Below are 17,150 nucleotides of genomic sequence, written 5' to 3' on the forward strand. Positions count from 1 at the left end.
ATCATTCATTCTTATTCTGTTCGTGGACAAATTGGCTGCCATGTTTACCTGCATAACAACAGTGACTACACTTCGAAGCAATTTGTTGGCTGTGGAGCATTTTTGGATGTCCTCAGGACACTCAAGGTATTGTATAGATACCAGTCTTTTTCTTTTTAATCCTATGATGGGATTTGTGTTATTGAAAAACAATGAGCAAATGCTACAAGTAAATGGTTCACATTTGCCAAGGTATTTTTTTTATTTTTTCTATGTTAACTGCAACAGTGTTGGGAATACTGTGTGTATTTTCTTTGCTGAGAAAATGGTGAAAGGTTGTGAAAATCTGGTATTTGATACCTCTGCAAACCATGATGCCTTTTCGGTTAATTACTTGTTCATGCGCTCATATGTTTCAGTTGGAGTTACTGTTGAATTGCTGAAAGGTTTTTGGTAGGAGCAAAGTACTAAAATATTAACATTGATGGTATTGATATATTTCAATATAGGGCAGGGTGGGTATAGATTTTGGAAAGCTTATCCATTGTGTGAAACCTTGAACTGCTAGTCAATTTATTGGAGAGATGTGCAGTGCTCTGCAGACTTCCATTTTTGGCCTTGGACTCTTGGATGCCTGCCAATTTAGAGTACCTCCAGGAAATGAAACTAATAAAGCACATCTCATATATTATTAAACACTTTCCGTTGTAAATATGTCTCCTATTAAATTTGCCACTTATAGAATGATACTTCAGTATTTTTGTGAACTGTTGTAATGAGACTCTTTTCTATCCACCAGCTGAGCAAAACAAAGAAAATAAATGTCTTAAGGTATAAATCATGAATGGTACAGTTACTGCATTTTGTTTGAGTCCCGAGAGGTGGGAGATGGAAAGAATTCAGTTTCTGGTTGTCTCTGCTCCTCTAAAGACCTGCACACACTCGCCACTTCACTAACGTGAACCGTTCCACCAAACTTCATTGATTCTTTATATTTAACCAAAATGAATGCTCATACATTTCTCTTTTGTGTATCTCTAAAAACTGATGGGTTGGCCCAATGACTTAGTTCCTGGCTTCTCATTGATCCTTATAAGTGACTTCTCTTGATTATTTTATTAACAAACTTGTCAATCTCTCATAGTATTGCATATGAGGAGTCAAGACTTCAGACATAGTCTTCAGGTGAAGCAGGGTTAGAGGGTGGGAGATAATTAGACAGGGTGCATAGTTTCATTTTTTTTATAGATACAGCACTGAAACAGGCCCTTCGGCCCACCGTGTCTGTGCAGACCAACAACCACCCACTTATACTAACCCTGCAATAATCCCATATTCCCTACCACCTACCTACCCTAGGGACAATTTACAACGGCCAATTTACCTATCACCTGCAAGTCTTTGGCTGTGGGAGGAAACCGGAGCACCCGCCAAAAACCCACGCGGTCACAGGGAGAACTTGCAAACTCCGCACAGGCAGTACCCAGAATTGAACCCAGGTCCCTGGAGCTGTGAGTCTGCAGTGCTAACCACTGCGCCACTGCCGCCCGTGGTTATCATAAGTCTGTGACTGACCATCACAACTGGTCTGCAGTTTATTTTCCCTTCTTTATTTTTTGTATTGCCAAACAGTTACCGAGCTTGTTGTTATGGGTATGCAAGTGAATTTGTGTTATGGTGGTACAGCTGGCTGTGAGGCTGCGGTGCTAACCACTGCGCCACTGTGCCGCCCTAAGCATTATAAGCTCCTACGTTCACATTATTAGTGGAAACTGTCGCTGTAAACTTGCAATACTGTAATTACATCCTCTCACCAGTGGAGGTGCTGCAATGCCTCCACTGAAAGGAACATCGAAACAGATGACAATATAGATTGAAAAGATGCTATTGGACTAGTAGCTCCATGCCATTACTCAATAGATCCAGAATTCAGTTCCTGACACTTGCAGCAGTCATGTGGCAGCCAGGTTATGACAGGGCCTTGCCTTTTCACTGCAATGTGGCAAAAGTACTGTAGGAAAATTGGGCAAACATGGTAAGCTGTTCCAGGACAGCTACAACACAGGCATCTACCAGACAATGTGGAAAATTGCCCAGGTATGTCCTAGTCACAAAAAGCAGGACAAATTAAATTCGGCCAATTACCGCCCCATCAAACTACTCTCAATCATCATCAAAATGATGGAAGGTGTCATCGACAATGCTAACAAGCAGCACTTGCTCAGCAATAACCTGCTCACTAATGCTCAGTTTGGGTTCCGCCAGGGCCATACAACTCCAGACCTCATTCCAGCCTTGGTCCAAACATGGACAAAGAGCTAAATTCCTGAGGTGATTTACTGCCCTTCACATCAAGGTAGCATTTGACTGAATGTGGCATCAAGGAGCCTAGCCTAGCAAAATTGAAGTCAGTGGAAATCAGGGAAAACTCTCCATTGGTTGGAGGCATACCTGGAACAAAGGAAGATGGTTGAGGTTGTTGGAGGCCAATCATCTCAGCCCCCAGGCATCACTGCAGGCGTTCCTCAGGGTAGTGTCCTAGGCCCAACCATCTTCAGCTGCTTCATCAGTAACCTTCCCTCCAACATAAGGTCAGAAGTGGGGATGTTCACTGATAATTGCACAATGTTCAGTACCATTCGCAACTCCTCAGATACTGAAGCAGCCCGTGCCTGCATGGAGCAAGACCTGGACAACGTCCAGGCTTGGGCTGATAAGTGACAAGTAACAGTCACACCACACAAGTGCCAGGCAATTACCATCTTCAATAAGAGGGAATCTAACCATATCCCCATGACATTCAGCGACATTACCATCGCTGAATCCCCCACCATCAATATCCCAGGGGTTACCATTGACGAGAAACTTAACTGGACCAGCCACATAAATACTATGGCTACAAGAGCAGGTCAAAGGCTGAGAACTCTGCAGTGAATAAAACCCCCTCTGACTTCCCAAAGCCTCTCCACTATTTACAAAGCACAATCCCTAATTGTCCTTGAGAAGGTGGTGGTGAACTGCCTCTTTGAACTGTTGCAGTCCATGTGGGGTAGGTACACCCACAGTTGCTGTTAGGAAGGGAGTTCCAGGATTTTGACCCAGCGACAGTGAAGGAACAGCGATATAGTTTCAAATCAGGATGGTGTGTGACTTGGAGGTGAACTTGCAGGTGGTGGTGTTCCCATGCCTCTGCTGCCCTTTTCCTTCTAGGTGGTAGAGGTCACAGGTTTGGAAGGTATAGAGGTTGAGGGTTTGGAAGATGCTGTTGCAGGGGGCTTGGCGAGTTTCTGCAGTGCATCTTGTATATGGTACACACTGCTGCCACTGTGCATTGGTGGTGGAGGGAGTGAATGTTTAAGGTGGTGGATAGGGTGTCGATGAAGCGGGCAGCTTTGTTCTGAATAATGTCAAACCTTTTGAGTATTGGAGCTGCACTCATCCTGACAAGTGGAGAGTATTCCATCACACTCCTGACTTGTACTTTGTAGATGGTGGACAGGATTTGGGGAGTCAGGAGGTGAGTTACTTGCTGCAGAATTCCCAGCCTGTGACCTGCTCCTGTAGACTAGGTATTTATATGGCTACTCCAATTCAGTTTCTGGTCAGTGGTAATCCCTAGGATGTTGATGGTAGGGGATTCAGTGATGGTAATGCCATTGAACATTAAGTGGAGATGGTTAGAATCTCTTTTGTTGGAGATGGTCATTGCCCTGCACTTGTGTGGCACGAATGTGATTTATATTTCCTGATTCCAGTGTATTGTTCTTTCTCTCTCTCTTTGCACAAGTTCAGGGTTGGAACTGAGCTGCAAATCCCCAGTGCCCAAGGCTCAGGTGAAATTCCTGCCTTAGTGTCTGAAGCTGAATTCAACTCTTTGACCTCTTCAGGGATTTCTAATAATTCATTAGTTTTGATTTTGTCTTGTGAAATCTTGATGTGCTTTGTTAGAAATGTTATTTTTAGTTTTATACCCTTGGGTACTGGCAAAACAAGATGGCCTCTGAAAGAACCTTCAATTTTCTCCTTACTAGTTCTTTATCAACAGCTGTTTCCTGATGGATAGTGTTCCCTCCTGATTTCCTGATAGATAGTGTTCCCTCCTATTTCCTGATGGATAGTGTTTCCTCCTGATTTCCTACTTCATAATATTTCAGGCAATCTATAGCATTCAGGTAACACCAGTTAGTTGCTTTTTAAGTGTATGATATTTGAGCTAATTAAGGGAAGGTGAATGTACGAGTGACATTGCATGTGTGACACTTAGAAGTGTGAGAAATGTGTGCTCAACACAAAATCAATAAGTAGATAGCTTACAGCCTATTTGATCAGACTGAAGACGGAGGGTCAGGCCTTGGAATAAGAAACCTTCACGGGGATTTCAAACATTTGATTCAGTTCCAATATTCTTGTGAATTATTGAAGTTTGTGCGTTTATTAGAAACTTGAAGTCCTGCTTACTTGATGTAGCAGAAACTATTTGCATTTATATGTACATCAGTGAATACCTCAGCTGTAACCTTGAGCTGGATTTTTCCTCTGGGCTTCTGAACCTTGCTGTCAGGCTCAAATGTGATTTTCCCTGGATCAGCTAATTAATGGCCTAAGGGTGTGCTGACCATCAATATAAGAACAGTGGGTGGGATCTCGAACTTGTGGGCCAATCAGAGACCTTCCAGCTTGAAAGCAGCAGCAGGATGCCATCCAAGGTAAGTGAGGGAGAGGGTGCTTCAAAATGGAGTTGCTCTCTCTCCAACTTTTTAAGATTTGAGGTAAAAAATGGCCTTTGCAACCAGGCCACCACCACTGTGGGGATGAATGCCTCAACAGGCCAGCCTGCAGCTTCTGCACCCAGGCAGGCAGGGAGGGATTCTAGGCCTGCCTGGAGTGCTAGCCCCCTGGTCTACTACTGGGAGGCCGCCTCCAAGCAGCTAAACTGACCAACACCTGCTCTTTCAATTGCCCTTAAGTAGCTGTAAATTAGTTGAAATGGCTGCTGGTCATGTGTGGGTGGGTAGCCCTACCACCTCCCACCCCCCACAAAATCCCACCTCCGGTAAATGGCACGGGGACCAGATGAGCCAGGATACCGGCACGCAGGCTAGCGGCACTATTTTTATCCCCCGGCAGGAGCTCAAAATCCATCCCCTTGTTACTATTAAAACACTGATCAGAACTCTGGATTGATTCAAAGTTTTACATTTCTCAGTGCTTTGATGCTATAAAAAGACCATTTAGAAGATGAAATTTGATGTTAAACTGTGCTGTCACAGGCATTAATCTCTTTATTCTAGTAAAAGAAAGAACCGGCATTTATATACTGTTACTATGCAGGTAAACGTGGCAGTCATCTTTCACTATTGCTATTGATTGCTGTGGATGTTTGACTGTACAATGAAGAGCTTGAAAGTATGTTGTGTGAACATGTTCTTTTACCCAGAATCTCAAAGATTATGTAATGTATCTTCCAATGAGATGCAGAACTCTATCTTTAACATGATGTAAAGCGCAGAAAATGTATTAGACCAGCTGGAGTTGTATTAGCTGCTTAGCAAGATTTACAGAGTAGTATTGATGTGACATTATAGATTGGTCTAGAGAAATAAAGAATTTACATTAACATATCACCTTTCATGGCCACAGCAAGTCCCAAAGTGCTTCACAACCATTGAAAATACTTGTTGAAGTGTAGTTACTGTTGTAATTGGTGAAAGATAGCAGCCAATTTTCATACCTGGAAGTCACACAAGCAACAATGTGATAAATGACCAGATAATCTGTTTTAGTAATGCTGGTTGAGGGATAAATATTGACCAGAACAGCAGAGAGAACTGCCCTGCTCTTCTTCGAATAATGCTATGGGATCTTTTATATCCACCTGAGAGGACAGTTAGGGCCTCGGTTTAATGTCTCATCTGAAAGGTGGAAGTGTAACTTGTTGCTTTAGTCTATGCTACTTAAGTTTTTGTGAAAAGAATATTACATGAAAAAAAAAATCCACACTAATTGGATTTAAAGAGGCTCCTCTGCTTTTCTAACTACTTTTCCATTACTATTTCAAACAGCATTCAAATGCTTTCAACCATTGTATTTGTGTGTGAAGATATTATATGCAAATTCTTACTCAAATGTTTTCATGTCTTCCAGAAAAAGAGCAGAGAAGAAACTTGTGGAGAAGGGAGTGGGGTGGAAATCCTTGAGAACAGGCCCTATAGTGATGGTCCAGGTGGCTCTGGGCAATACACCCATAAAGTATACCATATTGGTATGCACATCCCCAGCTGGTTCAGATCTATTTTACCTAAAGCTGCACTGCGTGTTGAAGAGGAGTCGTGGAATGCCTATCCCTATACCAGGACAAGGTATACATTCACAAAAGTTTGTGTGGTCAGATAGAATTAATATATCATTGATAAAGTTTATATATTAAAAAAATCAAAGCTTCTATTATTAAACATCAATGAAATCAATTTTCACTACTCCTTCCAACTGAAATCTTGCTTCCTGATTTTGAAATCAGTGATGAACCAGTTCTGATGAATGGTCACACACCTGAAATGTTAACTCTGTTTCTCTCTCCACAGATGCTGCCTGACCTGCTGAGTATTTCCAGCGCTTGCTATTTTTATTTCAGATTTCCAGAATCTGCAGTATTTTGTTTTTGAAATTAGTGATGTTCTGACATCGTTGCCATGGTGTTCTAGAGATGTACCTCTTCCAGTCTACATTTCTGAATCCAAGCTGTAGGGATTGAGTCAGACTGCAGTGTGGGACCCACTGGTTGCCAATGAAGCCTGTAGCTGCTGGTGGTGCAATTATTGAACAGTTCCCTCTTTAAACAGCTACTTTAATCTCAAAGTAAAGCCAAAGTCGCTTTGTTAGAACACTAATGTTGGTGGACAAATATATCCTAAATTTATTTGTGGACTTCTTCAGGATCAAAGTAAATGCAAGAACCATTCAAAAGAAGAACAAATATGATTTTTCTAGGATAAATTTGTACTATTTCAAGTTAGGCTTTTGAGGTTTGAGATAGGTTGCGTAAACTTGAGGCTGAATATTTAGGCCCTGCCAGGGCCAGGAATGGAGGCAGGCGGGTGCAAAAAATGGTGTCGCCAGCCTGTTTGCTGGTTCCCCTGCTACATCTCGCCCCTGGGCCATTTTCATGGAGGTGGGATGGGGCAGTGGCAGGGCTACCTGCCCACACACAGTGGGTAGTTCATCCAAGTAATTAAGGCCCACTTAAGGCCAATTAACTCCAAGTTCCCACTGTTGGTGCAGCCACTTTAGCTGCCTGGAGGCAGCCTCCCAGTGGTACACTGGGAGGTGGGGGGGCTTGTGGGGCAGCGCTCCAGGCAGGCCTGGAGGCCCTCACAGCCTGCCTGGGTGCAGCAGCAGCCGCAGGTTGCCCTGTGGAGGGGCTTTCCACCCCCCCATCCCCACCCCCCCACACACACAGTGGTGGCCTGGCTGGAAAAGTCATTTTTTTAGTTCAAATTTTAAAAAGTTGGAGAGAAGGCACCTCCATTTTGAAGTACTTTCTCACTTACTTACTGCAATACTTGTATTGCAGCCTGCTGCTGCTTTCTAGATGGAAGGCCTCTGGCCCTCCAGCTTCAAGAGCCCAACCGCCACCTTACTTGGATGGTGAACTCGCCCTCTGTCATTAATTGGCTGCCCCAGGCAAATCACAATAAGTGACTGTTTCCCGCACAGTGTGGGCTTCTGATCCCCATTTGAACCTGAGGATGGGGTCCAGAGGCCCGCAGGGAAAACCCTGTCCTTGGTTTCTGTGTCTTGAGTTTAATAGATTAATTAGGGATGGGCAATAAATGCTGGCATAGCCAGTGACACCCATATCCCATGAATGAATTTTTAAAAATAGATTAATGGGGTGAAGGGGGATCTATTTGAGTTTTAAATAACAGAATTCAGAATTTGAAAGGGTAGATACTGAGAAACTATTCTCTCTAGCGGGAGAATTCAGCACAGGGGGCATAACTTTAATATTAGAGCTAGGCCATTCAGGAGTGAAATCTGAAAGAACTTTTTTATGCAAAGGGGAGTGGAAATCTGGAATTTTTCCCCCAAAATTCTGTGGATGCTGGGGGAAATTTGAAAATTTCAGAACTGAGATTGATAGATTTTTGTTGGGTAAGAGTGTTGAAGAATATGGAGCAAATGTGGGTAAATGAAGCTGAGGCACGGATCAGAAATACCAACAACATATCAGAAGCTACGTCCTCAATCAAAATCAGCTTTCCACCCAAAACAAGAGTAACAGGACAAAAGCAAAATACTGAGGATGCTGGAAATCAGAAATAAAAACAGAAAATACTGGAAATGCTCAGCAGGTCAGGCAGCATCTGTGGAGAGAGAAACAGAGATAAGCGGTTACCCAACCTGTGTTTGATCTCTCCAATGTAGAGGAGGCTGTTTCATGAACAGCAAATACATTATGCTTAAGGTGATATTGATTCAATTGGTCGATTTTTTTGTTAGGCAAGTATATTGAGGGTAACAGAACCAAGGTTGGTAGATGGAGTTAAGATGCAGATCAGCTATGATCTAATTGAATGGTAGGGCAGGATCGAGGGGCTGAATGCTCTCCTGTTTCTGTGAGAAGGTCCCATCAGTTACAATGAGGTGGTTAAGCACTCAACTTAATAAATCCCACTTCACGGACTGGCGATGAGAATAGTGGCTAACAACAGTAATGACTCTGATCATTGTGGCATTAATAACTGACTCTGCAGGAACCTGTGGAATTCACTTTTTTGATGGATCTGAGACGCTTTGGAGCCAGATGTACTGCCTCATTTACTTCATATTAATTCCCACTGACACCACAACATATTTGATAAGACTTCAAATGCTAAAAACCTGCAATAAAAGCTGAATCTGCTGGAAGTGCACAGCTAGTCCATCAGTAATGAGAAAAGACAGGGTCTTGATTCAGAATTATCCCCTGCATCCTGGTCCTTTTAAGGCATTGCCTATGACCTTCACCAGGAACACTACAGTCGCCCCTTGCTGTGATTAGTTCCATGACAAGCCTTGCTACCGTTACCAGTGGAGCACCAATCAGTGTTTTTAGTACTGAGGAAATAGTGGCTCTTCCTAGATGTTACCAGTCAACAAGACAGAAGCTTGTCTGAAATCCTTTTGAAACACATCTTGCTAGTGGACCAAGCATCATCTGCGCACATTGCAAGTGTCAGAAATGGAAAAATCAGAGGTAACGTGGAAGTAAGTGCATCAATGTGATGCCCAGGGATCTTTTTGTTGCATGGCACTAGGTGAAGGTGATGATTGTAAAGCGATGGATTTTTTTAAAGCTGATGAAACAGAGGTTGGTTGTTCACTTGTTAGTATCAGCCCTGAGGTGTGTAGGAAATGGCACTAATCTCTTATTTGCCTTGCCTTTTATTTCTGCCCTGGAAGCAGATGCCTGCAGCAAGGAGACCAGCCTATTATAGAATGACCAAATATCGCTTTAGAAAAATCTTCTGACTCTGTCCAGTGCTACTCGAGCTACATTTATACTGTAGCTATCCATCTGACACTTGGGATCTGTCTAAGCTAGGCAGGACACTATTTATATGGCATGGCTGCTGCCACCTGACAGTCGAACTGTGCTGCTTTGGAAGGAGCTCTGTTAATGACTGAGTGCACCGACATGGGACTGTATCCCAAAAGCCAAGAGATTGAAATATTCAGGAGCGATGAGAGAGAATCTCTGTTCTCTCAACGTTTAAATTTTTCATCAGTACCAATATCACCTGCAGCAGTTGCAAAGATCTGTAAAGGCTAACAAATGTAGTTCTGTGCTGGTGTATATGGAGGAAGGCTGCCATGTGCCAGGCATTCAGCTCAGCAAAGAGCTTCGTTTCATTTCCATTAAGGTCAGATGTAGTGCTTCCTCTAGGCAAGGCTTCCTGCTGGTAGTGTGAATGCTTAAAATTGAACCTTTACTGTAAAGTTGATGCTTAACTGAAAAATAGCTGATCAGATATTTTCTGTTGTCCGGAGAGAAGGCGGGGGAGTAGCACTAGGTGAAATGCTCATTAGGAGGGCCGTCTTCTCTGCTGTAACGATTCTGGGATTCTTGAGAGTTGGATTTTAGGCGGTGTGTTTGTGGAGTTTTAGGGTGTACAGTGGGCTGGGTTTTAGGGTGTATTATTGAGGTGGAAATGGGTTTTAGTGTGTATTAGTGGAATGGGTATGCTTTTGGAATGTATTATTGGAGTGGCGATAGTTTTTAGGGTGAATTAGTGAGGTGGGGCTGGGTTTTAGGGTGTATTAGTGGGGTAGGGTTGGGTTTTAGGGTGTATTAGTGGGGTAGGGTTGGGTTTTAGGGTGTATTAGTGGGGTGGAAATGGGTTTTAGTGTGTATTAGTGAAATGGGTATGCTTTTGGAATGTATTATTGGAGTGGCGATAGTTTTTAGGGTTTATTTGTGGGGTGGGGCTGGGTTTCAGGTGTATTAGTGGAGTGGGGTTGGGTTTTAGGATGTATTAGTGAAGCTGGGTTTTAGGGTGTGTTAGTGGGGCTGGGTTTATAGCCACTCCAGGCGCTGCTTCACAAACCACTGACCACCTCCAGGCGCGTATCCATTGTCTCTCGAGATAAGGAGGCCCAAAAGAAAAAGAAAAAAAGAAAAAGAAAGTGGGGCTGGGTTTTAGGATGTATTAGTAGGGCTGGGTTTTAGGATGTATTAGTGGGGCCGGGTTTTAGGATGTATTAGTGGGGTTGGGTTTTAGGGTGTATTAGTGGGGCTGGGTTTTAGAATGTATTAGTGGAGCTGGGTTTTAGGATGTATTAGTGGAGCTGGGTTTTAGGATGTATTAGTGGGGCTGGGATTTAGGACGTATTAGTGGGGCTGGGTTTTAGGACGTATTAGTGGGGCTGGGTTTTAGGATGTATTAGTGGGGCTGGGTTTTAGGATGTATTAGTGGGGCTGGGTTTTAGGACGTATTAGTGGGGCTGGGTTTTAGGATGTATTAGTGGGGCTGGGTTTTAGGATGTATTAGTGGGGCTGGGTTTTAGGATGTATTAGTGGGGCTGGGTTTTAGGGTGTATTAGTGGGGCTGGGTTTTAGGATGTATTAGTGGGGCTGGGTTTTAGGGTGTATTAGTGGGGCTGGGTTTTAGGGTGTATTAGTGGGGCCAGGTTTTAGGGTGTATTAGTGGGGCCAGGTTTTAGGGTGTATTAGTGGGGTTGGGTTTTAGGGTGTATTAGTGGGGCTGGGTTTTAGAATGTATTAGTGGAGCTGGGTTTTAGGATGTATTAGTGGGGCTGGGTTTTAGGATGTATTAGTGGGGCTGGGTTTTAGGATGTATTAGTGGGGCTGGGTTTTAGGATGTATTAGTGGAGCTGGGTTTTAGGATGTAATGGTGGAGCTGGGTTTTAGGATGTATTGGTGGAGCTGGGTTTTAGGATGTATTAGTGGAGCTGGGTTTTAGGATGTATTAGTGGGGCTGGGTTTTAGGATGTATTAGTGGAGCTGGGTTTTAGGATGTATTTATGGAGCTGGGTTTAGGATGTATTAGTGGGGCTGGGTTTTAGGGTGTATTAGTGGGGCTGGGTTTTAGGATGTATTACTGGAGCTGGGTTTTAGGATGTATTAGTGGGGCTGGGTTTTAGGATGTATTAGTGGGGCTGGGTTTTCGGATGTATTTGTGGAGCTGGGTTTTAGGATGTATTAGTGGGGCTGGGTATTAGTGGGGCTGGGTTTTAGGATGTATTAGTGGGGCTGGGTTTTCGGATGTATTTGTGAAGCTGGGTTTTAGGATGTATTAGTGGGGCTGGGTTTTAGGATGTATTAGTGGGGCTGGGTTTTAGGATGTATTAGTGGGGCTGGGTTTTAGGGTGTATTAGTGGGGCTGGGTTTTAGGATGTATTAGTGGGGCTGGGTTTTAGGATGTATTAGTGGAGCTGGGTTTTAGGATGTATTAGTGGGGCTGGGTTTTAGGATGTATTAGTGGAGCTGGGTTTTAGGATGTATTAGTGGAGCTGGGTTTTAGGATGTATTAGTGGGGCTGGGTTTTAGGATGTATTAGTGGAGCTGGGTTTTCGGATGTATTTGTGGAGCTGGGTTTTCGGATGTATTTGTGGAGCTGGGTTTTAGGATGTATTTGTGGAGCTGGGTTTTAGGATGTATTTGTGGAGCTGGGTTTTAGGATGTATTAGTGGGGCTGGGTTTTAGGATGTATTAGTGGGGCTGTGTTTTAGGATGTATTAGTGGGGCTGGGTTTTAGGATGTATTAGTGGGGCTGGGTTTTCGGATGTATTTGTGGAGCTGGGTTTTAGGATGTATTAGTGGGGCTGGGTTTTAGGATGTATTAGTGGGGCTGGGTTTTAGGGTGTATTAGTGGGGCTGGGTTTTAGGATGTATTAGTGGGGCTGGGTTTTAGGGTGTATTAGTGGGGCTGTGTTTTAGGATGTATTAGTGGGGCTGGGTTTTAGGATGTATTAGTGCTCTGCTAGAGAGCCACTCGCCTCCCCGCGAGTGGCTCTCTAGCAGAGCAAGACTACACCTTCTTCTGGCAGGGCAGGGATCCTGAAGAACCAAGACAGCATGGAGTGGGCTTCGCCATCAGAAACTCCTTGCTCAGCATGATAGAGCCTCCCTCAAATGGCTCGGAACGCATACTGTCCATCCGACTGCTCACCACCTCTGGTCCAGTACACCTACTCAGCATCTATGCTCCAACACTCTGCTCCGCACCTGAAGCTAAAGACCAGTTCTATGAACAACTCCATAACATCATTAGCAGCATCCCCAACACCGAACACCTATTCCTGCTGGGGGACTTTAATGCCAGGGTTGGGGCCGACCATGACTCATGGCCCTCCTGCCTTGGGCGCTATGGCGTTGGAAGGATGAATGAGAACGGGCAGAGACTGCTTGAGTTGTGTACCTATCATAACCTCTGCATCACCAACTCGTTCTTTCACACTAAACCCTGTCACCAGGTTTCATGGAGGCACCCAAGATCACGTCGTTGGCACCAGCTAGACCTCATTGTCACAAGGCGAGCCGCCTTAAACAGTGTTCAAATCACACGCAGCTTCCACAGTGCGGACTGCGACACCGACCACTCCCTGGTGTGCAGCAAGGTTAGACTCAGACCAAAGAAGTTGCATCATTCCAAGCAGAAGGGCCACCCGCGCATCAACACGAGCAGAATTTCTCACCCACAGCTGTTACAAAAATTTCTAAATTCACTTGTAACAGCCCTTCAAAACACTCCCACAGGGGATGCTGAGACCAAGTGGGCCCACATCAGAGACGCCATCTATGAGTCAGCTTTGACCACCTACGGCAAAAGTGCGAAGAGAAATGCAGACTGGTTTCACTCTCATAATGAAGAGCTGGAACCTGTCACAGCCGCTAAGCGCATTGCACTTTTGAACTACAAGAAAGCCCCCAGCGATTTAACATCCGCAGCACTTAAAGCAGCCAGAAGTACTGCACAAAGAACAGCTAGGCGTTGCGCAAACGACTACTGGCAACACCTATGCAGCCATATTCAGCTGGCCTCAGACACCGGAAACATCAGAGGAATGTATGATGGCATGAAGAGAGCTCTTGGGCCAACCATCAAGAAGATCACCCCCCTCAAATCTAAATCGGGGGACATAATCACTGACCAACGCAAACAGATGGACCGCTGGGTTGAGCACTACCTAGAACTGTACTCCAGGGAGAATGCTGTCACTGAGACTGCCCTCAATGCAGCCCAGCCTCTACCAGTCATGGATGAGCTGGACATACAGCCAACCAAATCGGAACTCAGTGATGCCATTGATTCCCTAGCCAGCGGAAAAGCCCCTGGGAAGGACAGCATTACCCCTGAAATAATCAAGAGTGCCAAGCCTGCTATACTCTCAGCACTACATGAACTGCTATGCCTGTGCTGGGACGAGGGAGCAGTACCCCAGGACATGCGCGATGCCAACATCATCACCCTCTATAAAAACAAAGGTGACCGCGGTGACTGCAACAACTACCGTGGAATCTCCCTGCTCAGCATAGTGGGGAAAGTCTTTGCTCGAGTCGCTCTGAACAGGCTCCAGAAGCTGGCCGAGCGCGTCTACCCTGAGGCACAGTGTGGCTTTCGTGCAGAGAGATCGACTATTGACATGCTGTTCTCCCTTCGTCAGATACAGGAGAAATGCCGTGAACAACAGATGCCCCTCTACATTGCTTTCATTGATCTCACCAAAGCCTTTGACCTCGTCAGCAGACGTGGTCTCTTCAGACTACTAGAAAAGATCGGATGTCCACCAAAGCTACTAAGTATCATCACCTCATTCCATGACAATATGAAAGGCACAATTCAACATGGTGGCTCCTCATCAGAGCCCTTTCCTATCCTGAGTGGTGTGAAACAGGGCTGTGTTCTCGCACCCACACTTTTTGGGATTTTCTTCTCCCTGCTGCTTTCACATGCGTTCAAATCCTCTGAAGAAGGAATTTTCCTCCACACAAGATCAGGGGGCAGGTTGTTCAACCTTGCCCGTCTAAGAGCGAAGTCCAAAGTACGGAAAGTCCTCATCAGAGAACTCCTCTTTGCTGACGATGCTGCTTTAACATCTCACACTGAAGAATGCCTGCAGAGTCTCATCGACAGGTTTGCGTCTGCCTGCAATGAATTTGGCCTAACCATCAGCCTCAAGAAAACGAACATCATGGGGCAGGATGTCAGAAATGCTCCATCCATCAATATTGGCGACCACGCTCTGGAAGTGGTTCAAGAGTTCACCTACCTAGGCTCAACTATCACCAGTAACCTGTCTCTAGATGCAGAAATCAACAAGCGCATGGGTAAGGCTTCCACTGCTATGTCCAGACTGGCCAAGAGAGTGTGGGAAAATGGCGCACTGACACGGAACACAAAAGTCCGAGTGTATCAGGCCTGTGTCCTCAGTACCTTGCTCTACGGCAGCGAGGCCTGGACAACGTATGCCAGCCAAGAGCGACGTCTCAATTCATTCCATCTTCGCTGCCTTCGGAGAATACTTGGCATCAGGTGGCAGGACTATATCTCCAACACAGAAGTCCTTGAAGCGGCCAACACCCCCAGCTTATACACACTACTGAGTCAGCGGCGCTTGAGATGGCTTGGCCATGTGAGCCGCATGGAAGATGGCAGGATCCCCAAAGACACATTGTACAGCGAGCTCGCCACTGGTATCAGACCCACCGGCCGTCCATGTCTCCGTTATAAAGACGTCTGCAAACGCGTCATGAAATCGTGTGACATTGATCACAAGTCGTGGGAGTCAGTTGCCAGCATTCGCCAGAGCTGGCGGGCAGCCATAAAGGCGGGGCTAAATTGTGGCGAGTCGAAGAGACTTAGTAGTTGGCAGGAAAAAAGACAGAGGCGCAAGGGGAGAGCCAACTGTGCAACAGCCCCAACAAACAAATTTCTCTGCAGCACCTGTGGAAGAGCCTGTCACTCCAGAATTGGCCTTTATAGCCACTCCAGGCGCTGCTTCACAAACCACTGACCACCTCCAGGCGCGTATCCATTGTCTCTCGAGATAAGGAGGCCCAAAAGAAAGAAGTGGGGCTGGGTTTTAGGATGTATTTGTGGGGCTGGGTTTTAGGATGTATTAGTGGGGCTGGGTTTTAGGATGTATTAGTGGGGCTGGGTTTTAGGATGTATTGGTGGGGCTGGGTTTTAGGATGTATTAGTGGGGCTGGGTTTTAGGGTGTATTAGTGGGGCTGGGTTTTAGGATGTATTAGTGGAGCTGGGTTTTAGGATGTATTAGTGGGGCTGGGTTTTAGGATGTATTAGTGGGGCTGGGTTTTAGGATGTATTAGTGGGGCTGGGTTTTAGGATGTATTAGTGAGGCTGGGTTTTAGGATGTATTAGTGAGGCTGGGTTTTAGGATGTATTAGTGGGGCTGGGTTTTAGGATGTATTAGTGGGGCTGGGTTTTAGGATGTATTAGTGGGGTGAGGTTGGGTTTTAGGATGTATTAGTGGGGCTGGGTTTTAGGATGTATTGGTGGAGCTGGGTTTTAGGATGTATTAGTGGGGCTGGGTTTTAGGGTGTATTAGTGGGGCTGGGTTTTAGGATGTATTAGTGGAGCTGGGTTTTAGGATGTATTAGTGGGGCTGGGTTTTAGGGTGTATTAGTGGGGCTGGGTTTTAGGATGTATTAGTGGAGCTGGGTTTTAGGATGTATTGGTGGAGCTGGGTTTTAGGATGTATTAGTGGAGCTGGGTTTTAGGATGTATTAGTGGAGCTGGGTTTTAGGATGTATTAGTGGGGCTGGGTTTTAGGGTGTATTAGTGGGGCTGGGTTTTAGGATGTATTAGTGGAGCTGGGTTTTAGGGTGTATTAGTGGAGCTGGGTTTTAGGGTGTATTAGTGGAGCTGGGTTTTAGGGTGTATTAGTGGAGCTGGGTTTTAGGATGTATTAGTGGAGCTGGGTTTTAGGATGTATTAGTGGAGCTGGGTTTTAGGATGTATTAGTGGGGTGGGGTTGGGTTTTAGGATGTATTAGTGGGGCTGGGTTTTAGGATGTATTAGTGGAGCTGGGTTTTAGGATGTATTAGTGGGGCTGGGTTTTAGGATGTATTAGTGGGGTGGGGTTGGGTTTTAGGATGTATTAGTGGGGCTGGGTTTTAGGATGTATTAGTGGGGCTGGGTTTTAGGGTGTATTAGTGGGGCTGGGTTTTAGGATGTATTAGTGGGGCTGGGTTTTAGGGTGTATTAGTGGGGCTGGGTTTTAGGATGTATTAGTGGGGCTGGGTTTTAGGATGTATTAGTGGGGCTGGGTTTTAGGATGTATTAGTGGGGCTGGGTTTTAGGATGTATTAGTGGGGCTGGGTTTTAGGGTGTATTAGTGGGGCTGGGTTTTAGGATGTATTAGTGGGGCTGGGTTTTAGGATGTATTAGTGGGGCTGGGTTTTAGGATGTATTAGTGGGGCTGGGTTTTAGGGTGTATTAGTGGGGCTGGGTTTTAGGATGTATTAGTGGGGCTGGGTTTTAGGATGTATGAGCGGGGCTGAGTTTTAGGATGTATTAGCGGGGCTGGGTTTTAGGGTGTATTAGTGGGGCTGGGTTTTAGGATGTATTAGTGGGGCTGGGTTTTAGGATGTATTAGTGGAGCTGGGTTTTAGGATGTATTAGTGGGGCTGGGTTTTAGGATGTAT

General features: G+C 45.3%; 1 protein-coding gene across 11 annotated transcripts in view; it reads left to right on the forward strand.

Annotated features, from left to right (window-relative positions):
* Window positions 1–17,150, forward strand: part of LOC137382536 (membrane-associated phosphatidylinositol transfer protein 2) — a 512,884-nt gene that overhangs the window by 351,934 nt on the left and 143,800 nt on the right. For all 11 annotated transcript variants that reach the window (XR_010977216.1, XM_068054553.1, XM_068054552.1 and 8 more), the window contains one exon: window positions 6,124–6,338. Coding sequence is in view for 10 of the 11 variants with exons in the window: in XM_068054553.1 (XP_067910654.1) it covers window positions 6,124–6,338 (215 nt within the window). In the remaining variant the exon portion in view is untranslated. The remainder of the gene's footprint in view (window positions 1–6,123; window positions 6,339–17,150) is intronic.

The sequence above is a fragment of the Heterodontus francisci genome, chromosome 23, assembly GCF_036365525.1.
Source record: "Heterodontus francisci isolate sHetFra1 chromosome 23, sHetFra1.hap1, whole genome shotgun sequence".
NCBI lineage: Eukaryota > Metazoa > Chordata > Chondrichthyes > Heterodontiformes > Heterodontidae > Heterodontus > Heterodontus francisci.